General features: G+C 38.2%; 1 protein-coding gene across 1 annotated transcript in view; it reads right to left on the reverse strand.

The window, feature by feature from the left end:
• Positions 1-669: 669 nt before the first annotated feature.
• Positions 670-25,795, reverse strand: part of ABCB5 (ATP binding cassette subfamily B member 5) — a gene marked incomplete at both ends in the record, with an annotated part of 110,433 nt that continues 85,307 nt past the window's right edge. The window contains 8 exon segments of the mRNA XM_081243656.1: positions 670-867; positions 2,528-2,547; positions 2,550-2,673; positions 8,565-8,771; positions 10,570-10,655; positions 10,658-10,763; positions 13,502-13,658; positions 24,804-24,944. Of these exon segments, the coding sequence (XP_081099782.1) occupies positions 670-867; positions 2,528-2,547; positions 2,550-2,673; positions 8,565-8,771; positions 10,570-10,655; positions 10,658-10,763; positions 13,502-13,658; positions 24,804-24,944 (1,039 nt within the window).

Consider the following 25,795-nt stretch of genomic DNA (forward strand, 5'->3'; position numbering starts at 1 on the left):
ATGGAATCTTCAGAATGGATCATGTAAGGCATTTCACTTACTGAAGTGGAAGATAACTACCTAATTCTGCCAGAAATTTTACACTGTAATTCTCCCTATCCCCCTGACAAAGGAATATAATGGAATTTTGGGAAACTGGATATTCACTGAAAGAAGCATTGAGAGATATTATGAGAGAATGTCCTATGGTCTGGAGTGAAGGACTACCTCAAAGTACTCTAATTTGCTACAAAATTTGGGAAGTTCCAAATTAAAATTATTCTCCCTGAAATGCCACAGGCCCAACTACATCTTACTCTCTCTTTGCTAAAATCTTTTAATTTAGTTAACTGGGTAATTTTTCCCTCTGGGAATATATTCCCAATTTTATAGTGGAGGTTGAAAGGAAAATATTCACTTTGCAGCAAACTGCTTTATCAGCAAACGTGCTTTTTATAAAGTGAGGCATACAGGGATTATCTCACTTAAATGAATTTAGTAATTTTTGTTTCCTTTTAAAAATCTGAAGGGAAGATGGTGTGTAAACAGAACATGTCTGTACTTGAATAGCATGATTCTATTGATGCAATAAAGGAGATCAAAGCATGCCAAATAATTCCTAATTCCTACTAATTACTAATTATTCTTTGCATTACACAAAGATCAAAATACATGTTAACTCCAACAGCATCACTGCACTGACTGTGCACTTACTAATTTAAAGTATATGTCTCGATTTCTCAGGAGCTCTTGATGAGTTCCTTGTTCCTTAATTTTTCCATTGTGCAGAACCACTATCAAATCTGCGCTCTGTATCATGGAGAGTCTGTGAGCCACCACGAGGCACGTCCTCCCCTTACTGGCCTTATCAAGGGCATGCTGAACCACCTGGAAGAGAGAAGGACCTGTGATTGCAACCTTGGGTTAAATGCTAATAAACTTGTGCAAGTCAAATTAATTAAGGTAATCTAATAACATTCATTGTGTATTTGCTTATCTCCAAGGAAACTACCCTACTTTGTGAAATACCCTACTCAATAGAAATCTAGAAAAAGTAATTATAGACACATTAAGTAAGACTTTTAATTTGAAGAGCTTTTGTGACAATGAATAAAAGTAGGTGGTTATTTGTGTGTAAGTAAGTGGTTCCAAAGTCAAAGCCGGAAAGTAGTATTTCCATACCCAAGTGGAACTGTCTAATTTACTTACTTTATTTCTTCTCACAGTTTTATTTTTTATTTGTTTGTGTTGGGTTTTTTTTTCTTTTTTTTCATATTTAGTTGTAAAACTGTGCTGGCTAAAACAGCATCTCAGCTACAATGAGGTTATAATGCTATATAAGAGAAATGAGGGAATTCCCTGGCGGTCCAGTGGTTAGGACTCTGCGCTTCCACTGCAGGGGGCATGGGTTCAGTCCCTGGTTGGGGAGCTAAGATCCTGCATGCCATGAAGCACGGCCAAAAAAACAACAACAACAACAACAACAAAATGAAAGTGGAGGGTGAAAACCAATATTTGCTGAGTATATAAAATATTCCAATGATGGATATTTCATTTAAATCCTTTCAGTAACTCTGCGAGGATTATTTTCATTTCCCTGATGAGTAAACCAAGATTTGAAAAGTCCAGGTCCCTTGACCGAGGTCACACTGCTAGTAACTGATGAATCCAGGATTACAGCCCAAATATGTCTGGTTCCAAAAGTCCCATTTTTTTCTTTCATATCACACTGTCTCCTTAGAAATCAAGAATGATAATCATCTACAAATAGCAATTGTGTTGTGATTAATCACATGGGATCTTAGGTCAGACACCGTCTATTAAAATTTAGGGAAGTTTCTTAACTTTTCTAAGCCTTAGTGTGCTGATCTGTAAAATGAGCATAAAATAAGCTAATTCATCAAGTTGTTGTGAGGATTGAGATAGTAGTATATAATAAGCACTTGATAAATATGAAAGATTATAATTCATTCAACCAACGTTCATTTAACAAATAAGAACATGCTATATGCAAGAACTATTAGGGGACAAGGACATAGTAAAATTAAACATCTGAAGGACCTTGCAGTGTAGGTTTATTGTTACATGTCTGTTTGCCCCCTTGTTTCCTTCTCAAACAGAGCTAATAGTCTATAGAAGGTAGAGTAGCAGGCTCAAACATTGCAGTGTAGATCACTCTTTTATATATGTAGATTGCCTTATTATTTTGTTTGGTGTCATTAAAATAATAATAAAACAGGAAAGTAATTTTCATTGGGCTTTTTCCTTGAGTGGAGAAACATTTCAAGAATTGGGTCCCTTTTGATAATGAGACCAATTCAAATGAGAAAACCTTTCTAAAACATGAGATGCCCTGTGTCCCAACTCTCTCCCACCTCCCCACCAGCCTCTAACCTTTTTATAAAGGCCAAAACCTTAATTACAACTGGTGACCCTATGACTACAATTCTCTCCAGGCCTTTCTTCCCCAAACTGACCTTGATTTCTTCCACAATACTCCACTTTCATATTTCATATTACATTCTGAGATGAAAGAAGAGGATGTTACCTTTTCACTCTCATTATCAGGGCTGAAGTGGCCTCATCCAACAATAAAATTTTTGGTTTTCGGAGAAGAGCCCTTGCAATAGCTAGTCTTTGTTTCTGGCTGCCAGAAAGCTGTGTTCCTTTCAGTCCAACTTGTGTGTTGTATTTTTTTTTTTTTTTTTTTTGCGGTACACGGGCCTCTCACTGTTGTGGCCTCTCCTGCCGCGGAGCACAGGCTCCCGACGCGCAGGCTCAGCGGCCATGGCGCACGGGCCCAGCCGCTCCGCGGCATGTGGGATCTTCCCGGACCGGGGCACGAACCCGCGCCCCCTGCATTGGCAGGCAGACTCTCAACCACTGTGCCACCAGGGAAGCCCCTGTGTGTTGTATTTCTATTACAGGAACATGCAGTTAAGAAAGCAAGGCTTGGTTATTTAAATTAACATGGCAACTGTGGGTGAGAGCCATCTAAATATTTCAAATTTTGCTACTCTCTAAAATTTGTGTCCCAACAAGTACTAAAATCTATTCTTGGGCTTTGTTGCTAATAAATGCTAAACCAGCAGTAAACACTACCATCTCATTTACATATCTAATCTGATCACAAACAGTAGACCTTTGCCATTGTGCTTCTACAAAGGAATTGTTCAAATTAAAGCATAAGAAAAAAAATTATTAGGGAAAAAAACTTCCCAGTAAGCACAAATCTTTCCCCATTAAGTTAAATTGTCTTCTGTTTTCAGATCAAAATGATTTAAAGTATCATTTTAAAGGAAATCACTGGGTTCCTTAACTTTGACTTTCACCAACCCTCTATGGGCACATCTCTCCAGATGCCATAATGCCCTTCTCAGAGGTGCAGGTATCATCCTAGCAGTAAGTTAGGCTGACATCTTGAGACAGTCCATTCACCTTTTCAGGCCATGATAGTGACATTTAGCACTTCACAATATTTCTACACTCTCTTACATACTAATGACCCCTTTTTCAGTATACCCTCCATGGAAGGGTAAAGGAAGTTTTTCACTTATCCTGAAGCCATCCTAAATCACAATGGATCAGCAAGCAGGCTCCCACTTGCTTTCTAGATTGTCCGGTTAACTCTGCTTCCCTCCAAGGTTTCACACTGCTTTCTAGTAGCCTTTGCCAGTTGTCTGAGAAATCCATGCCACTGGTACCCAGACAAGGATGTGTGGATGGATGAGCTCCACTGGGAAAGTGAGTCCAACTGTACAGCCTTCTAAAGGTGGATCCTGTAGCAGCATTATAGAGAAGATGCAGCACATGACTGATGTGCTATTTATCTTAGTGCCCTGGAGAAGCCTGATTCAATTGCTTTCCCTCCATACCTGGCTACCTTCAGGAGGTGCCTTTCCAGCAGAGTGGGTTTCGAGAGAGCCTATGATATAACTTTATAACAAATGTGTCTGCTTCATGTCAAAGTTCATTTTTCAACTTAAAATGCTCAGTTGCTTACTTTATATCAAACAATGGGTATCTGAATTACTAACACCCAGTAAAAGCATCTTTTCTGAAGTGAATGCTCTATGAAGAAAACAGACTTTAGCTAGCTCCTCTGTGATTTTATCTGGGACTGCTAGCATGCTGGGTCTCTTCCTCCTAAAATGCATTTTATTAAAATTGGAGTCATAGGGCTACAGATAATCAGGTAAAACTGTAGTTCATTTCCACACACTGCAAAGTTCCCATCTAATTAGAGAATTCAATCTTAAGCCAAAAATTGAGAGAGGATTGGGTGGGAATGATAATGGGCTTGTAGCTCTTTCTGCCAGTCCAGCTTAAATTGTATGTGGATTCCTCTATTATAGCTGAAGAAGATACAATAATAGCTTAGAAATCACTTTGCATCTCTTGGCCTTCTCTGGCTTGCAGGGAGATGTAAGTCTCAAGAATGAATTCATTGAAAATACAATTCAGATGTTTTTGCCCATCATTAAGCAGAACAGATTATAAATGTGACTATACACGTTGTCTCAATAGCAACCCCAAAACATTTTCAGACACTTAAACAGAAGGTTTTTGTTTGTTTGTTTGTTTTTAATGAAGAACTATAGGATTTCATTCTTTCCTGTTTAAACTGAAAATCTAAATTTTCTGGCAAACACTGGGATAGTGAGTGCCCTGAAATCACCTGTTTTATGAGACACTCAAGGGGCAATGGCTGTTCAGTGTGAACCTGGGTCTAAATACCAGTTGGATCCTGGAGGGAACATCAGAAAGAGTCTAATCCTAAACCAACTGCATTCTGGAGATTCCCTGCAGGCCCTGGAAAGAAGTTTCAGAGTGGTTCCAGCGGGAGACATCATGTGGCTTGACTGAGAGCTGCCACCGTGTGAAATTGTGGCCACTAGGGGACATCTACACCGGTTGTGTTTCTCCGAGGATCCTCAAGACCAAGTCAGTGTTATGTCAACTCGTCTTCCAGGCTGATATTTCCAAATGCCTGCAGTTTATCTCCATGGCACATACCATAGATGTGTTACCCTTAGCGTGCTCTGAGTTGACACTCTGCTATTCACCCTCCTGCCTTGATCTGCCAGATAGGTCCATAATCCTTTATCTGAAACCCACAGGGCTATATTTGTTTAAGAATTCTATTTTTTTTTTTTTTACTTTAGAAGAAAATATACTGTAAATTGTACATACTATATATTATTTATATTTAATATGTGATATATATTATTTAACACCCCCAGAAAGGGCTGGGTAGCAACCAGTAATCAAATGTATGAATATTTCTGTAGAAATATTTGACAATTCATTCTAAGTAGAACTAATAAAGATTTCATAAAGCCTCACATCATTTTGGCCACCCAACAAGTTGACATCAAACACATGGTCTTTGTGCGTGGAGGGGAGAGGAGGGCATGGAGTTTAAGAACTTTTGGAAATTGGAACTGGGGGAAAGAAAATGTGGATCTGAATTTCTCTCATCTAGACTGTTGTAATGTACCAGGACTTCCCCCTTTCATGCAGTGTATGACATTGCCACAGAGACCAAAGAGCCTCTTGAATGAGCAAACAAAAGGCTGAGCTTCAAATGCAATTATTTTCTTTAAAAATTTGATCATGTCATTTCTCTGCCTAAAAATGTCTAGCGGTTTCCTATTTCCAAACTTAGCCTGATAAATCAGAACCTTCGCATTTAGTCCATGTGCATATTTTGTTTGGCTTCTTCTTCTCAATTCCCCAGTTTATGCTTTATGCTCTGAATTTTAAATTTATTTTCCCCCAAATACCTAAAACCCTTTCACATATATGTGTTTCTTCATGAGCTTATTCTGCCTCCTAAGAATGGTGTTGTCCCCTCTCCGCCTAGTGAACTACTCATTCTTCAAAACCCAGTTCAGGGCTCCCCTGGTGGCACAGTGGCTGAGAGTCCGCCTGCCGATGCAGGGGACGCGGGTTCGTGCCCCGGTCCGGGAAGATCCCACATGTTGCGGAGCGGCTGGGCCTGTGAGCCATGGCCTCTGAGCCTGCACATCCAGAGCCTGTGCTCCTCAACGGGAGAGGCCACAGCAGTGAGAGGCCCGCGTACAGCGAAAACAAAAACAAACAAACAAACAAACAAACAAACAAAAACCCAGTTCAAAGCAACATCCTCTGTGTGGTTTTCTCTGAGCTCCAGTGACACCATCGAGAACGTGAAGGCCAAGATCGAGGATAAAGAAGGCATCCCCCCTGATCAGCAGAGGCTCATCTTTGCAGGAAAACAGCTGGAAGATGGCCGCACTCTTTCTGATTACAGCATCCAGAAAGAGTCGACCCTGCACCTGGTCCTCCGTCTGAGGGGTGGCTGTTAATTATTCAGTCTTGCATTCATAATGCCCAATGATGGCATCACTCTGCACTCTAGCCATTTGCCCCAATTTAAGATTAGAAGTTACCAGTTTTAGTAATCGATGAACCTGTTCAAAATGTTAATAAAGGTTTTGTTGTATGGTTAAAAAAAAAAAAAAAAGGAGACTTTGTCGTTCCTTCTTCTGTACTCACACCATATGCTCTGTGTGTTTTTATTCCAGCAAGCTGCCCAATGTATTATGTACTTTCTTGCTCACTTTCTACAGACAACCTTAAGCTAAGTCCTGAATATCCACTTTTATGATATCTTTTACATCCTTTTCCTTGTTTTACTTCACTTTATAATTATTAATTGAGACCTTCATAACTTAACCCTGGAAATAGCTCCTAAGTGATCTCCCAAATTCCCTATCTTCTCTTCACTCTAAATGGTCATTTTCATTGCTGTTAGACTAGTAGTTCCACTGTCCTATTCAAGAATGATATTTTGGCACCAGATTTCTCTATGGTTGTATATATTTTAGGGGTAACAGTGATATGAAGGTAAACTAAATTTAAAAACACTGAGAAACAAGCTATTCTTTCTTTTGGAAATAACGTCATCTTGATTCTCAAAGTTTATTGTAAAAAGCACACTGAATCTCTGCAGTATGTAGTTTTGGGTAAATCTGAGAAATAGTACAATGAAAAGAATGAAAGATAATAAGCAATTTAAGGACAAAAGTCAAATGGTACAAATATAAAATGGATAGCATTTTACCATGTATAAATTAAAAAAAAAAAACCTATCAGGCGTATGTGGATAATAATCTGACCCTGAATCAATAACGCAGTGAATGCCTTAGTAAAAAAAGGGAAAGACATAGGGTCACAATATTGATAAAAATATGTTACTCCTTCTATTATAGGTAGTAATGAAGAACCTTATTGGAGTTAGGGAAATTGCATTAAAGGCCCATTTATAGTTAGAGGCATCAATTAGTGTGGACAGGAGATGGTGAGGGAAGATCTAGTAGTATAAAAGAGAGTAGGGTGACCAGTATCCTCCCCCAAAGAACAGGGCACTAGATTAGTTGTTTGATATAATGCTTACTAAACTTTGGCATTTCCTTTTAAAGTGAGCTAGAAAATCACATTATAAAAATTGTTTCCAAGCAAAAGTAGGTATCTATATTTTTATTTTATCTATGTGTATATGTAGGTTTAAACAGATATTGCAAGAGTTTTAAGCTGCAATTACAGTGTCTCTATGCACTACTTCTGGATTTGTATCAATGCTTGCTATGCTAAAGGCTTCTCTACAGTTAGCCAAGAAAATCTCAGAAAAACTTTTCTGAGATTTTGTCAGCCATCACAGCCAATACAGAGAGGTCACAAAAATGGCAGGCATTTACTTAACACTTTAGTGGGAAAAGGAGGCCCTAAACAAGTCAATAAGCACCAGGGTAATTTTCGACTGTGACGAGTGCCCTGAAGACTATGTGATAGGCTATAAGGGCTGGTGGGGACTCTTTCAAATAAGGTGGCCAAGGAAGGCCTCTGCAAGAGTGACATCTGAAAGATCTTGAAAGTTAAGGAGCTGTCTCTTCAAAGAGCCAGAGGAAGGGAGGCCCCAGCTGAAGAAATAGCAAATGTAAATATCCTGTGGTAGGGAAGAACTTGGCCAATTGATGAGACAGAAAGAAGCCAGTGTTGCTGGAACGGAGGGAGCACATGATGAGCAAGGAGCTGGAGAGGCAAGCAGGGATGGATCATCGAAGGCCTTTCCAGCCACATAAGGAGTTTTGACTTCATTCTTCGTGCAAAGGGATGCCATTAGGAGGTTTTAAGCAGGGAGGGGTATGACTTACTTTATGTATTTAAAAGATCCTTCCAGTTGCTGTGAGGAAGAATTATAAAGGGGCAAGACTGGAAGCAGGAAAATAGATTAAGAGGCTACTAAGGTTGTCCAGAGGGGGATGATGTGGTGTAGACATGGCAGAGTATAAATGAATAGAAGGTGTAGAATCAAAATATGAAAATTAATTCAGTGAATATTAATACAGTTTGGTCTTGGAAAAAATAGTCACACAAAAATCTCAAATTTTGCTTTTTATATCTAACTTTACATTAGATGCTAGCTAGCAACAACTAAATTGTATAATCCATGGAGCACATAAAAATAACCACTTAGGCCCAATAAAATACTTGGGCTTACTTGACAGCTTTGTAGTTCAAGATTTCAGATATTTTCTTACCTCAGGGAGACTCTCAATAAAAGAGTGGATATTAGCTGCATTTGCTACTTCTTTTATCTCATTCAATGGTACGACACGGCTGTTATCACCATAGGCAATGTTCTCAGCAATGCTACAGTTGAATAGCACAGGCTCTTGAGAAACGATTGCTATTTGGGAACGGAGCCACTGTACGTTCAATTCCTTCACATCCACACCATCAAAGAGCTGCCAAAAGCAGAACGGAAAATGGTATGTGAAGATCCAACAACTGTATTATGTTACGGTTCACTGTATTCAAACATATACAAATCATAACAAGAAGGTTAGGAATTCAAGCTGTTTCATAGTATAATGTTACCCAAGGAAGGTTCATAAATCATATGTTATATAGAAGCAGACAGCATGTAACTAACTAAAGTACCGACTCCTAAACTTACTTGACATTTCTAGGAATGGCTATATATTCTAGAGACCTGCTCAGAGTCTAGAATAACGTCTGGTGCTCTGTACTGAAGTCAGATGAAAAAATACCAACCTCCACTGCAACAGGACCCCACTTTATTAAAGCCTGGTGAGAGAGTAGGTGCAGATTGATACAGTAGTCCACATGCAGAAATAAGTCATTTTGTACAAAGCCATGTTTATTCACATGGATGTATAACAAAATTCAAGTGGCATTTGATGAGCATAACTATTATGTGATGGGGACTCTTCAGACACTGGGGAAACAGTAATAAACAAGACAAAGCTCTTACCCTCCTGTAGCTTATATTCTGGTGGAGAGAGGCAGGCAATAAGCACACAAACAACTCAATAACATCAGAAAAAGAAAGTGTCATGAAGACAAGATAATGGGATAGAGGGTGACTAAGGGTGTGGTGAGGATTTGGGAAGGGGGTGACTGGATGCATTATATTCTATCTAAGGAAGTAGCATTTAGACTGAGACATGAATGATGAGAAGACATTGGCAAAGAAGTTAGAGTAAGAACATTCGAAGCAGGGGAATAGCAAGAACAAAGGTCCACAGTGTGTTTAAAGGACATAAAGAAGCCAGTGAGACGGACACACAGTGCACAACGAGGTGGGAGGGATAGGAGAGGAGTTTGGAGAGAGAGGCAGGGGCCAGATCATGAACGACCTTGATTTGATGGTATGGACTCTGGTTTATTGTAACTGTGGTGGGAACTCATTGGAAAGTTTAAAGGAGGGAGTGTGCTATGCTATGTGCAAATAGGTGAATGTCACCTGATTTTCATACTCATTGTTTTCTCTTGTAACAAGGCAGCCATTTTGGACTGTTCCATTTTGCAAAGGGTCTTTGAGACTCTGTGATGGGGAAAAGAATGTAAATTGCAGCAGAAGGATGACTAACATGACAGTTTTTGACTTTTATGGGCTTATGGTTTTTTGTGGGGGTAGGAGAAGGCAGAACAGGAAATTGTCTTTGTGTGTGTGTAATTTGGTGGTGGTTGTGGGGAGAGAATAATTGAAAATCTGAATACAAGTTAAAGTAAGAAAAGTGTCAGGCGAGAAAAAGTCCTTGGAGTTCAAAGGAGGGAGAGGTTGCATTTTTTTGAAATCAGGATGCAGAACTTAACGGAGCTGATTCAAAGAAGCTCTAATCATGTCTAAGGTTTTGAGAGTTGGGAGGTGGAGATGGCCAGAGTGAACAGCAGGAAGCCTGAACCAGGGAGGCAGAACAGAGTGACAAAAGAGCCCAGATGTTGATATTACACCCATCTTCCAACACCTGTATTCTAAGAGAATTCCATGGCTTATAAGATCAAATTTTCTGCTCTATAATGGTTGAAGAATCTTTGGAGCTTTGATCTTAGCCTCAAAGTCCTATCCATCATTTTTGTTATTGGTTTGCTTATCCTCTTAGTTAAGGCATAGAGATTTTTTTTTTAACTACTGCACTGTTTGCCCTCCCCAAATCAGCGAGGATGCTTAAGCCCAAGGGAATGTTTAAGAATAGCCCCACTAACCCCCAGATAAGTTGTATTTGAATTCAGTCTTACCACTTGTCCTTTCACTGGGTCATAAAATCTCTGCAGAAGTTGGACAGAAGTGCTTTTCCCACAGCCACTGCTCCCAACAAATGCTACTTCCCTTTCTCAATGCTGAGGGATAAACTGTGAAGGATTAGAACATCTGGGCAGCATGGATAGAAGAAAGAGACTTCTCGGAACTCTATATTCCCATCACATATGTCCTGTGAAAGGAAGTTGGCAGTGTTTAGCGGATGACTTAGAAAGGCTGTAACAAATTATAGCACATTGGCTGAGTGCTTTCTGAAAATTGTGTATGTTTCCACAACCATTTTAATTTTATTATTTTAAAAATTTATTTATTTATTTATTTATTTTTGGCTGCATTGGGTCTTTGTTGCTGTGCACGGGCTTTCTCTAGTTGCGGCGAGGGGGGGCTGCTCTTCGTTGCGGTGTCTTCTCTTGTTGCGGGCCCTAGAGTGAGCAGGCTTCAGTAGTTGTGGCACATGGACTCAGTAGTTGTGGCTCGCGGGGGTCTAGAGCACAGGCTCAGTAGTTGCTGCGCATGGGCTTAGCTGCTCTGCGGCATCTGGGATCTTCCCGGACCAGGGCTCGAACCCGTGTCTTTTTCATTGGCAGGCGGATTCTTAACCACTGCGCCACCAGGGAAGTCCAACCATTTTAATTTTAAACATCGTATTCCTCTCTATAGAGTTGCTGACTGCACATTTGTTTCTGTCACTTCTGTTGAGATTTTTATATCTGTAGTTCTTGTCTTCACTACAGGACTTCACCAAGTTCCTAAAATCACTAGTTTCCTTTGGCTTCAGTACCCAGTCACAGTGTGATCTGTAAATTACCTGTTTGACCCGCTGCTCTAAATAAATACATTTTTAAAAAATTAGTTTGTGCTTTATAGACATTTATTGCTTAATTCATCATAGCTGGGGTCCTCATCAACTGTACATATAAATGTTATTTTTGTAGGTTGGACCATGTTTTACAGTTAATATACATTATATTTTGAATTCAGATTTATCATTGTTAATTGATCATTTTTTGGCAGTGACACTTGCCTAAAAGTTTATCTTTCTCTCTATGCTTCATTCTCTTTAGTGGTTGGTAATTTGTAAACCAATACTTATGTACACCAGGGATGTTTATAAAAGACTTTCCAGAATGATCACTAAATGATGATTAACTTTCTATTTATATATTTGGTTCATAAGATTTTAGGTTCTTTTGAACTTCATGTTTGCCCTCAATCAACTGCATTTTAAGTAGTCAGGTTTAATAGTCATGCTCAGTATATTCCAAGCCCAGTATATAGGTAGGAGGCGGGGGTAGGTGGAGGGGAGGAGTACCAAAAACTGTTTGACAATGAAATTATTCTGTTCTCAAAGGAAAGAAATGTTAACATGTGGTTAAGGGTCTAGAATTAGAAAAAACATATCCTGGAAGGATATATGCCAAAATATTAAGTTTAGTAGTAGCTTATTTTTAGCTTATTCAATGCTTTCTGTTTTGCCCACTACAACACATGAATATTATTTGTGAAAAAAAAGTTTTTAAAAAAACCTCAGGATACTGCAGAATAATGAGAGTGCAATTATTTCTGTGTATGCTCTGGTGCCTTTTGGAAAGGCATAGAGAGATGTTCTAGATTTCTAGACTTAATACGTTTAAAAATTTATTCCTACTATTTTAAACATTTTGTTATGGAATATTTCAAACATCTATAAAAGTAGAGAGAATAATATTAATGGACTGCTATATGCCTATCTCCCAGCTTCAATAATTATCAATATTTGCCAATTTTGTTTTACCAAACTTTAACTTTTTTAAAGCATAGGGACTGATATTTAGAAGTATTCATATATTAAATAAAGTAAAGATTAAATAACAATTTTGTAGTCTTTATAAGGAACATTTCCACATTCTATGTCTTGTATACAATTCTATGAGGACATTTATCAATGAGATGCTCAATCCCTCTATTGTAATGTTTAGAAAGAAATGAGTAGTAATATTATTAAATATCTAAATCCTAAGATTAAAAATGTTTCCAACATAGTTTACTTTCCAAAAGACAAGTATAAAATCTTACTTTGACAATAATGTATCTTAGAGTACTCTATTTTGAGAATTTCATGATCTTTTTGTTTCTAACAACCAGCATTCCTTTTAATAATTATGAAGTTCGAGTGATAATGTACTATTTTAAGCTATCATACATATAAATCTACTGTTAAAATTCTAGAGGGAAATACTTTTAAATGAAAATTTTCTTTTAAGTATATACCTAATAGCTATTCTTTTAAATTTAAAATGTCTAGAAAAATTGAATATATGTTTAATGTATAAGACTACTATTGAGAGGTTTATTTTGAAATTATACAATCTTCCTATTACTTCTCTTTTAATATTCACAGTCTTTTAGAGTTTGTGACTAAATATGTCATGTGTTTTAATATTTAATAATTTAAAAAATATAGTTCCCTTTTTCTCTCTTTTGTTTGCAGATATATTTCCCACGAAAAAATGGCATCTGAAATAGCAGGGCACTATTTACTTTGCATATGTTATCAGAGGAAAAAAATGAATAAATCCTAATGCAAATCTTTATCCCAGACTAAAACTTTTGCAGTCTAAGTAAAATCAAATATATAAATCAATCATTTGTTCCAGAATATTCTCATGGCATCAGGCAAATAAGTAAACTAGAAGTACACATTTTAAAATATAAAGTCTGTACATTTTAGTAACAGAGGTGAAAATTTGATTAAGACAAGACCCCCTTTCTCCCTTTGTAGCCGTAACAATTATTTATACCAGCTTTTAATTCTTTATAGCACTCTCTTTTGCAGTTATCAGATAATGTCTTCATTTAAGTCTCTATTTAGAGAGCATGCATATAGACAATTAATAATAAGTGGACATTTAAAATCAGAGTTGTGCTTACGGGTTTTTTCCATTCTTGACTATAGCTGTCTACAGTTGGTTTCTTTTCCAACAAAGCAAACAGATGTGCAGCCCCAGATTTGGCTCTCCAATATTCAGGTGCCAAAACAAGTGTTTCTCCAATGGCCATAGCTCCATATGCAATTGCAGTAAAAACTCTATCAAAATATAAAGCATGTGAATCTCAGTTAAGTCTGTTTTCAAACAAGAGCTGTAAAAGTGAAGGAAAAATCAGGCACTGGAATATAATCTTTTGGCCCAGACAATACTATCAATGCTGAAGGCCCAACAATGATATCTCTTTTGTAATTTTCTACCACATAGTGATTATCCCTTGTCTTGTAGGCCAAAATAACCTTTGGAGCTCAGGTAATCTTAAAAATTTCTTTTCCAATTAGAAAGATAGCTCAAAGGCTCTAACTAATGAATATAAAACTTCTTAGCCTCCTTGATATAAGGCTCATTTGCTTGGAGATTTAACAGAGAATTTAACTAACAATAGGAAGAATGTGTCACCAGTAGTGAGATCTGAATTTACACAGTAGATATGAATGGTTTTTTTTCTTTTTTTTGCATATAATGTAGTTAGAACAGATAACTGATGTCAGATGATCGGTTATCTGTCTGAAGTGCTACATGATTTAAAGAGAGCAAAGCATGGAGATTGTACTTTGTTAAGGTCCTCAAAACAAAATCTGACTAAAATATACCTTAGCCAGGCTGGAAGAAGAGCTTTGATCTTTGGTCTGCTATAGATTATGATCTCAGTCTTAAAGTATGTAAATTATAAAATGGTAAGTACGCAGATGATATTTGGAAGCCCACAGATTGTTCACAGAAATGTGGCATATCATGTGGCCATGGTTAAATATTTTCCTCTCATTTTCTTTTTCATTTTAGCCATGAAAACATATTACTAGAATGAAAAATAATGCATCTCAGTGGCAGAGCTAAAGGTGTAATTCCGTTTCACTGGCAATATTTAAACATTAGGCAGTAAAAAGACAACACAGAACCCAGTTGTTTGTTTTCTGTGCTGGATCACAGCAAGGTAAACACACTGGTCTCCTTGTGAATTTCTTCAGAGATGGGACCTACTAAGGGGTGAATTTTGATGCAATCTCTTCAGTGACACAGACCTCAGATCTTGAATCTTGTTGTCTTTACAAAGGTCAAACACAGTAATAAAATATACAAACAACCAGTTTACTGGGATGTGAGATGCTAAAATTTTGTAGCCACTAGTTCTGTGATGTCAAGGCATTTTTAGTACTAATATTTACTAAAATTATTTAAAGCTCAAAATGCCATTCAAAATACTTAATACTCAGCTATAAATATCAGAAGTGGTTATTGAATTTAGGTTACACATCAGAGGGTTGTTTTTGTTTTGTTTTTTTTAATGCAAGGAAAAAAAAACAGGCTGAATCAGACTCCAGCCTCAGTCTGATCCAAGAGTCAGCAGGTAAGATGGGAAGATAATTGGATTATGAGTCAGGAGACCTGGATTCTAGTCCCACAGGGATGGGGGCTTCTCAGAACAACTAAGAAAATACCATTTTCCTCTGATATGAGATATGCCAAAATATCTATCTGTCCTAAAATTTGCATCATCAAAAGTCAGTTTAATCATTTGGCATAAATGTACAAAGGTTAACGTCTTTGTTAGGTCTCCCATAAAATGCAATTTACTAAGAAGGGTAGAAGGGAGAACTTGTTTCTGTGAGAGGTAAATGATCCAAAGGATGCACAATAGAGCAAGAAGAAAAGTTTTAGTAGAGAAGGGAGAGTACCAGCTAAAAGCCCTGATGCTGTCTTTATTGTGTATATGTTGAGGGGAGGCTAAGTGGGATGGGGGTTGACGTTGATGAGGATTACATTGAGGAACCTAACTTTGCGGTGATGGGACTATCTGGGGGTTGAGTCACGGACATTAATCTCCTTTATACTTTTTCCCCAGGTGGGTTCTGTAAAAAGAGGCCAAAGCTGGTCTGCTATAGCATCTGTCCTAACCTAGTCTGGCCCAATTAGCTAGAGTGAACTAAGTTGCATTTCACTTCCACTTAGAAAGTATTTACTGCACAATAACCAGTGCTCTAACTTCATTAGAGAGTTAAACCAGATCCTTCAAATTGGTCCAACCTCCTGGAGGCAGCTGAACCGAAAGCTTACTCCAGAGAAATGTTCAGGCCAACTTCCCATGCCAATGTTGGTCTTGGGAGTTTCACCCATGTGGGATATACAAAGAGGAATGATTGGCTATAATGATGAATGTTTTAAAGTCACTAATAACATATTTGTCAAAGTATTAATCTATCATAAATGCTTATATAGCCCCTTCATGCCCAAATAAGATTACAAGAAACATTCCACCGTTCAGAAATTATTTTCATGTTGAAATAATTCTTGAACCATAAATATGTAAAGCAGGAATTCAAAAACCTAAAATTTAACTTCTATAACTTTCTTAGTTTAAATTGTCCATGGAAGAAGAAATCTTATCTACAGTTTTTCCTTATATGGATTTACACTGAGTTTATACTGCTTTACTGAATTTATAGCAAAAAATCTCCAGGTTGGCTGGGGTTGAGGAAAGAGAATATTGAGCAGGAAGAGGTCTGGAGAGGGTTTTCACATGCTAGGCTTCTTCTTTCCTAGTTTTATGGATTCTTCCTGGGTTCATGGGGCCGTTGTCACTGCACCGTTGCTACAATGATTCTTCCACGCATTTTCAAGCAGTGGGGAAATCCCCTTGCCCATCATTGCTGCTGAAATAGAATTAGAATTTTTTAAAATAAATTTATTTATTTTATTTATTTATTTTTGGCTGCATTGGGTCTTCACTGCTGCGCGTGGGCTTTCTCTAGTTGCAGCGAGCAGGGGTTACTCTTCATTGTGGTACGCGGTCTTCTCATTGCTGTGGCTTCTCTTGTTGCGGAGCACGGGCTCTAGGTGTGCAGGCTTCAGTAGTCGTAGCTCGCAGGCTCTAGAGCACAGGCTCAGTAGTTGTGGCGCACGGGCTTAGTTGCTCTGTGGCATGTGGGATCTTCCCGGACCAGGGCTCGAACACGTGTCCCCTGCATTGGCAGGCAGATTCTTAACCACCGCGCCACTAGAGAAGCCCGAATTAGCACTTTTAAAGGATCGTTTGGCTGGGAACAATGTAAAAAAGCATAGAAATGAACAATCCTAATTTTAATACAATTGATCCAAATAGAAATACCCAGCATAGTTACTGGTTCAGGTCTATTTGTCTCCCCTTAACCCTGCTCCCATATCCAGTTTGTATACCTTTGGTGACTTATTCTAAGAGGAAGTATACTGGGCAGTTCAGAGACTGGACTCTGAAGCCAGATCACTGGGACTACATCCAAACTCCATCATTTATTTGCTAGTTCTGTGACCCTGTGCATGATCTTTGTGCTTCTGCTTCCTTACTGACAATTGGAGATAACAAGACTATCTACATCTTATGGGGTTGTTGTGAGAATTAAATACATTAATAATATAAAGTGTTTAGTATAGTGCTCATTAAGTGTTTAAGTTATTGTTATTCCTCTCATAGAACTGAAAGTTAATTGGACATTTTCTGTTGGAAAGTAAGTTCTCACATTTCTATGGATGTAGATTAGCATAGCAGGTCACACCACAACTTCTGAAGTCCCCACTCAGTAAGTTTCTTCTTTTTGATTGGAAGATAGAGTATCTTTCCTCACAGGGGTGGCCATTACAATTATTCCCATACTCATACTCTTTTCCCCTAACATCCATGTAACAGTACAAAGATCCTTTTCTTTTCACCATAAATCCCTTTCTCAACAGAAGGGAGAGAGAAAATATACAACTTATATTTATTTGGTACTTTGGGTTTTATAGAATGTTTTCGTATACATGATACCATTTGATCACCTAGGAGTAAGGCACACACATCACTTTTCAATAAATAAGGAGACTCTTTATCTCAGAGAAATAAGCAATTTGCCCAGAATCACATAGCTATGAAACTGTAGGCCTGGAACTTGAACCTCCTTGTTAACTGTTTTCCCTTACACAATGCTCCTTCTAGTGGAAAGCTGACCTGAACTGTCTCTCCCTGCATGTTGGGGTTTGTTACCACTTGTTTCCCATTTTAGAATCTTCAGAGGACCCTAGATAGCAAATCCCCCTTGATTTGTCTCCTTTAGATCCCTTCAATGGTTGATCCCTCTATCTGGTCTCCTTATCTTTTCTTCCTAACCTCTGGATAATCTCTGGGGAGGAGCCTGGCAGAAGCTGGGTGGCTGCCATGGCAATGAACACTGAAAGAAGACTTTCCTGTTTTCCTTGTTTTGGCTAACTAAGGTTGTTTTCCTAATTATGTTAACACAGTTCCACGGCTGCCTGGCCTACCAGAGCAAAGATGATGGTGGAGACCTAGCTTGCTTTCTATCCCTTTTTACTCCAAGCTGTTAACCTACTATTAATATTCACTGAAAACCCACCTATTGTTCTTTTGGCCAATAACCACATTAAATATTCAAAGTTCAATATGATTTCCTGTCAAGAACTGCATTTGGATTTTTGGAGGACTAGGCCACAACACATAAGCTGCTTGGCTCTCTGCTTATCAGGCAGTTTTCAAAGCTATGGCTTTTATAATTACTGTACTGAAGGCTGTCATGCCTTGATTCTTTCTTACCCATCTGCTCTACTTAGCTTCCTGCTAATATGCGTAGCAAAGAAGGAAGAAACAGAGAGAGGAAAGTTCTGACGTGGGAGTATGGAGAATAACAGAAACCTCTGCTAGGCACTAATGGTTTCTGGACTATACTGCAAAAGGCAAGTTAGCTAGAAACTAACCTAAAGGCACTAAAATTCAGACGGGAGAAAATAAACTTATGTTGTATTTCTCAAAGTCTGTACATTTATACTGAAGTAAATCCATAGTGTTGCCAGGGCTAACAGAAGCAGAAGGGGAGATTTTTACTACACGTATGTGTATGAGAACGTAAGTAAGAGATTTTCTGAATGCCTATGCATTGGCTGCAAGACAGCAGAGGGAAAATGTTATCACCTTTTAAAAAATGCTCATTTCAGAGAAACTTCTACAATAATAGAGATGGATGGAGACAGTTTCTACCATAAGAAATGTATGTTGCCTATTTTTTTAGAAGAAAAAGCTAAGGTTTTAGCTAAGTAGCCTTGCTGATAAAGTAACATTATGAGCACATCAAGGGATTCTGCTGTTAAAACTCCCTTTGTGCATCTCCTTCTATAAGGCACACTGTCATTTCTGAAAGAGAGACAGCTTATCCATCCTGGTAGCTATAAATCATGAAAATACATTCACATTTTATAGAGTGAATAAAGCATCTTTATTTTATACAATAAACTAAAATATGACTTCCCCAATTTTTATATAATTCTAGAAAATCTTCTGGTAATGACCAAAAGAAAACCCTGAGGTTTCAAGTAGCTATGGAGAGCAGCCTGGAATTCAGTCCCTATGCTCATATTTCTTAAAGAGTGATCTTCAGATTCTGTGCCTCAGAACAGTCTGGGACGTTTGGTAAAACGTAGTTTCCTGGCCCTACACCAGATCTACAGATCTCTGGGTTAGATCTGTAGGGTGAGCTCCAGGTATCTGCATTTTTAACCAGCTCCTCGATGGATGACTTGGGAAACCATTGATTTAGAGAATGGCACAAAGTTCTTTTTATGTAAGGAGGGTTCTAGTAGGAGAGAGTTTTCTTTGTAAAATCTTCCATTCAATTAGCTGATTAGATAGAAAGCTGTCTGTGTCCTTAAATTCTGGAAGGCACAGAGTCCTTTAGGCCAGGTGTACTTTAGTGTGTCTAAAAGGACACTTGTGACATGTTTATGGTAGCTGGGGACCACTTTGGGTCTCTAAGAAAACTGAAGATTTTGCTATTGAAGACAAATCTCATCTGTTCACATTTTACACAGCCCCATACCCATATTTCCCAGAGCCTCTCTTCTTTGTCCATACTATAAAAGTATGGGTATCCTTACTTTGTTTGTAGTCTGGTTGAATGAAACTCAAATCAAAAATGATACTCGTGGTCCAAGCTCAGATAGCTCATTGTTTCTTCCTTTCCTCAGGGCACTAGGAAATACCAGTGTGATTACTGTTCATTAATCGTTGCTCTCATGTTAATAGTTCTACATGTGTTCTGACAGCTAAAATTCTTACGTCTCCAGAAATGACCCTTTTCAATGAATTTAATGAAAAAAAAATTCAGGTAGTATGGTAGTCCAGTAGGAATTTTTGTATGGGGGCCTTTTGATTCTTCTATATTTTAGGGTCATAAACTAACACTAAGCAAGTTACTTGTTCCATTTATGGTAAGAATCAGCCCAGCTCTGGATATTTAAATGTTTGGAAAACTACACAAGAATTTTTTAAAAACCAATAATTTTATAGAAAGGTTCTATGAAAGTTTGTCACAGAATTAGTAATAATAATAATAATAATAATTAATAATAATAAATGTCACCTAAGCAAAGCCCCTAACATCTTGAGTCATGAACTTGAATCTGTGCTCTGCCACTTGCTGATTAACTGATTTTGGGCAAGTTAGGTAACTTCCTTGAGTGTTAATTTTCCCCATCTGTACAATGGGAATCATAGTATTTCACAGGGTAGTGGAGAAGATTAAGCAGAAAATGTATTACAAATCCTTAATACTAAGTAAGGACTCAATCAAGTTTGTTGTTATAGTGATTATCATACGAAACAGAATGGTTGGCAGCCTTGAGAGGCCCCATTCAAGAAATGTCCTGCCTGATGTCATTTGCAGGCATGATAGTGATTGCATGATTTTGAAGTTGTATCATTCTTTAACTAAGAAAATTCTTTGCTTAGTTTTAATCTAAACAAATCTCAGTATGGAGAAGTAGATTCCCAGCTACAAACATTCTACTTTTCTATAAATGGTTGTCTTTGACTTACACCCAGTCCTTATGCCAAAGCACTTGGATGTAGAAGGGAAGAAAAAGAGAAGAATCTGTAAAAAACAGGAGTGATGTGGAAAAGTTGAATCTGGGAACACATTTCCAGGAATGACTGGACTGCTTAATTATGCACCACTCCAAATCTCTCCCTTTATTTTTGGTTCAGTCATTTATTCAGTGAATATTTATTGTGTGCCTATGATGTTCCAAGCTCTTATTTTTGGCTCTAGGGAAACATCAGTGACCAAAACAGGCTAAGCTCTGCTCTGACTGAGCTTACAGTCTACGCACTCAATAAATCTGGAAACAAAAAAGATAATTTCACATAGTGGTAAGTGCTATACACAAACTAAACCATGGTAATGGGATAGAGAGTGATGAGGAGAAGGGCTAAGAGGACTACTTTGAGCCATCAGCAAAAGTCCCTCTGGGCTTCCCTGGTGGCGCAGTGGTTGAGAGTCCGCCTGCCGATGCAGGGGACATGGGTTCGTGCCCCGGTCAGGGAAGATCCCACATGCCACAGAGCAGCTGGGCCCGTGAGCCATGGCTGCTGAGCCTGCACTTCCAGAGCCTGTGCTCCGCAACGAGAGAGGCCACAACAGTGAGAGGCCCGCGTACCACAAAAAAAAAAAAAAAAAAAGTCCCTCTGAGGAGTGGACTTAGGAGCAGAGGCTTGGATGGTGAGAAAGAGGCAGCCCAGTAAAGAACTGAATGATTATTCCAGACAGAGGAAAGAGCAAGTGCAAAAACACTAAGAAGAGAGTTCCAGGGACAGAAATGCAAGCAGGGGTCTGAGGTGCAGATCACAAAAAAAGACAATGGTAGATGAGGTTAGAAAGGAAGGCAGAGGCCCAAATGTGTAGAGCTTTCAGGTCAGAGTAAGGAATTTGGTTTTATTCAAATTTCAATGGGAATTTATTACAGTATTTTATTTATTTATTTTTTTTTAATTTTTTTTTTTTTGCTGTATGTGGGCCTCTCACTGTTGTGGCCTCTCCCGTTGCGGAGCACAGGCTCTGGATGCGCAGGCTCAGCGGCCATGGCTCAGGGGCCCAGTCGCTCCGCGGCATGTGGGATCTTCCCAGACCGGGGCACGAACCCGTGTCCCCTGCATCGACAGGCGGACTCTCAACGACTGCGCCACCAGGGAAGCCCTATTACAGTATTTTAGTAAATTGATGGAATTGGATTTGTGTTTTAAAAGATCAGCCTAGCTACTGTGTGGAGAATGGATTACAGGGAAGCAACAGAGTGAGTACAGGGACATCAGTGAGCAGGTAGTTGCAGTGGTCCAGTCAAGACAGGCAAAGAGATAAAATGGGAGGTAACATGGGTAGAGATGGTAAGAAGTATTTTGGAGTTACAGCTGTTAAGACTTGGTGCTGTATGTGGTGGGTGGAAGCAAAAGAAGCAATAAGGGTGACTCTTAGATTTTTGGGCCGAGCAACTGCATAGATGGTGGTGCTGTTTATTAAGATGGAGAAGTCTTGGAGAAGAGACACTTTGGGAAGGAAAAACTTCAAATTCTGTTCTGGACACATTAAGATATGATTAGACACCTAAGTGGAGATGTCCAGTAGGTAGTTGGATAAGCATGTGGTATTTAGGAGTGGGGTCAGAGTTGGAAATACACAGAAGGGAGTCATCAGGATGACTTTAAAAAACATTTTTTTAGTTATTTAAAAAAAATTAAATTTTTTATTTTTAATATTTAAAATATTTAATAAATAAATATTTATTTATTTAATAATATTTTAAAAAACATCAGATTGGATGAAATTACCAATTAGAGTGTGTGGATGAAAAGCACTGAGGGCTCTAAAGCCCCCCAACACGAGGAGGCCCAGCAGAAAATCAGGAGCCCGTAAAGAAAATAGAGGAGGGGCCAATAACAAAGGAGAAAAAGCCTAGAGAAGAAAATGTTTCAGGAAGCAGAGTATAAAATGCTGCTAAGAGGTCAAGTTAAATGAGATGGGAAAACCGGACACTGGATGGGTCTATGGGTGGGCAAGATGGAGGTCAGTGGTGACCTTGATAATGAGTCTTTCTAGTGGAATGGTAGGAATCAAGGCTTGACTGGAATGAGTTTAGGAGAGGTTGGAGATGAAAAGGTGTAGATAACAAGAATAGGCTACTCTAGAATTTGTTTTGCTGCAAAGGAGAACAGAGACATTGAAAGTAGGCAGAAGGGGACTTAAGGTCATGGGAGAGATTTCTTTCTTTTTCTTATGACAGGTGATTATAAAGCAAAGAAATAGTAGTGACAGAAACTGATGTGAAGAGATGATTGCAGGAACCTATTGCAGACAAGGACTTTAGTTCTTGCATGGAGATGGCAGGCATGGTGGATCAGTGGTACCCTAGTGAGTTTGGTGATGGGAAAATGAGGTGATTCTCTCTTGATTGCTTTGTTACACTATCTTCAAGTAAATCCATTAGAAAGTAACTGGGATTATAATTGCTTTTATAAATGAAAATTCTTCTGTGAGAATTGATAAAATCATCAGACATCCTACATTAGTATAAATATATTTAATTGGCTTGCTCTCTACTAATACCAAGGAACAGTTATATGAAGGAATGGGAAACTGGGGATTTAAAGATGGCTGCAGAAAGTTTAGAGCAACGTAAGGAAGACATGTTCTGAGTTTCAAACAATTGGCTTGCAAGCAAACTTTTGGAATACAATCAACTTTTAAGCTTGTGATTGCCTGCATTTCATAAGAACCAAAGAAACAACTTGCTAATTTAGTGCAGGCTGGTGAGCTGAATGAGTAATTTAGGTGATTCTACATTTGGTTTCTTGTTAATTTATCTCTGTAAACTAGTCTGTGTAATCAGAATGAAGTCCAAGGCTAAATGTCATAATTGTGATTTATATGTTCACACAGACAATACTGCACACTGTTTTAGAGGGTAGGAAAACATGGTAGAACAGGGAGCCTAAAATTCCTGTTGACATTTTACATACAGATATTCCTTTTTTTTTTTTTTTTTGTGGTACACGGGCCTCCCACCGCTGTGGCCCCTCCCACCACGGAGCACAGGCTCCGGACGCGCAGGCCCAGCGGCCACGGCTCACGGGCCCAGCCGCTCCGCAGCATGTGGCATCCTCCCGGACCAGGGCACGAACCCGCGTCCCCTGCATTGGCAGGCGAACTCTCAACCACTGCGCCACCAGGGAAGCCCCCAGATACTCCATTTTATAAGAAAATCTGCTTCATGAAACCTCTAAGTGGCCTCATAGATTCAAAAATATTAGGTTGGTGAACTGTGGATGTTTTCCTTCTGAGTGCCTAGCAAAGAAACTTCCTGGGAACTCAGTTAATGTTTGATAGATAAACAAACAAACAAATAAACACATGAAGAGGAACTGAAAATTATTCCAAGTTATTCTGAAATTATTTGGCTTCAAATGATTTCTGGTCATTTCTTCAAATTGAATATATCCTCAAAGTACAAATATGTGCCACCAATAAGGATATTCAAAAGAATGTGTCTGAGTGTTGAGAGGTAAATCCCAAAGAGGAGTTCCCGACATTTTTTGCCAAATGGCAGTATCCTTGAAGCAGGTGTAATCTCCCAAGTCATTATTTTGAAGAGGCTGATCCTTGCTTTGATGTGTATGTTTTGGTGGGCTTCTTAAAAAAAAAAAATAACGTTACTTTTTGGAGTCAAATATTGTATGGATTTCTCTAGCTCTAAACGTTTAGCAGTGACATTTATGATATAGATTAGTAACAATCTGACATTTTAGGGAGACTTAAGAAGCTCAGAATTAATACCCAAGGTAAATTTTTCTAATTTCAGAAGTTGAATTTAGGTGTTTCTATGAAGTAAAGAGATTCATAACTATGTGAACAGAGTTCCAAATAGAAGCACCAACAAATGCTTTGGGAAGAGGCAGCCTCATTGGGATGCCATGATCAATTCTCAATGTGACTTTTCTGAAGAGAAATACTCATTTACATGTGTTTCTCCTGGAGTATTTGCTTAGCAAGGAACTTACCTCACTGATTTACAGTCACACTTGGTAAAGTCATCTCCACCTTGGAAGATAATGGATAACAAGAAGGCATATTTTACCCCTACATTCCCACGTCTAGTAAACTGAAGTAGGAAGCAATTCATCTGGGAGTTTAACTCAGAGTACCTGTGTTATATCAGTATTTTACCAGCTTGACTGCACTTATATCAATAGATATTAAATAACAAAAAATTTTTAAATTTCCCCAACATGTCTTTTGCACATATATGATTTAAATGATAATACACTCTAAACTAGACATTTTTCTGGTTAATTTAAGTACATAACCCATTTACAGGGTTTATATACTTGTACAACTTACATGAACATGCCCTCTGGGGTCATTCGTCCTGCTTGAATTAAATAAGTTCCAAATCGAAAACACGCTGCATAGGCAAAATATACAAAGGCATGGCTGAATGCATAACAGATTCCAATGATCTGTGCTTTCTTCAAGGTATTTCTGAAACGCACAAAATTTACTAGATAATGGGGCATGAGGTATAGTAAGGTCCTTTAAATAAATGTAGAGTAATGAATACAGAAGGTAAGACATGTTATCATTTAGAGGGTATACACTTTTTCTAATTATTAAAGAGAAAATGACTTTTTAACTACTGAGAATTATTATAGAGAAAACAATAAATATAATGATTTTCTCTATAGCTATATGCTCTATAGTTCAGTGTAACAAAGCTGCCTCTATGTATTTTCAAATGAATGGACAAGGTCTGTGAAAGGATAATTACTGAAAGAGTTAAAGAGATTTGGTTTAAAAATATTTTCTATCCTAATGTTGCACTAATAGAATAAATAGTGGGAATTAAATGGCAGTACCAACCACAAGCATGAGTGTAAAAGAGTACAGAGCTATCTTTGTGATAAAGTAATACAAAGAGTATCATTAAGTAAATGTGGTAAGGAGGACTAGTTTAAAATTAAAAGAACTGATCACATTTGTTGTCCATATATTCATTTTAAAATGTGAACTCTTTTATTAGAGATTCAATATAAAGGGCTAAGCAATATTATTTTCTTTCTTAAATATGTTATTTCCTCAATCATGTTTCATGGAAATAAGAAAGATATGCACACTTTGTTATAGTTCATGGCAATGTGGGAGGACCTAAAACATATATTCTAAATGTGCTTGCTCTCAACTCCTCTTTCTAGTTTCCTCTTGGTGGAGTCATATAAGGAATTATGCTATGCCATCACTAGGAAAGATTCCAGAGCAAATGAGTTGGCAGGCAAACCACTGGAGTCACCCAGGAGTGCTGCCTTTATAGGAACAAACTATAGTTAATACAGTCA

This window comes from Mesoplodon bidens (assembly GCF_964165515.1).
Source record: "Mesoplodon bidens genome assembly, chromosome: 9".
NCBI lineage: Eukaryota > Metazoa > Chordata > Mammalia > Artiodactyla > Ziphiidae > Mesoplodon > Mesoplodon bidens.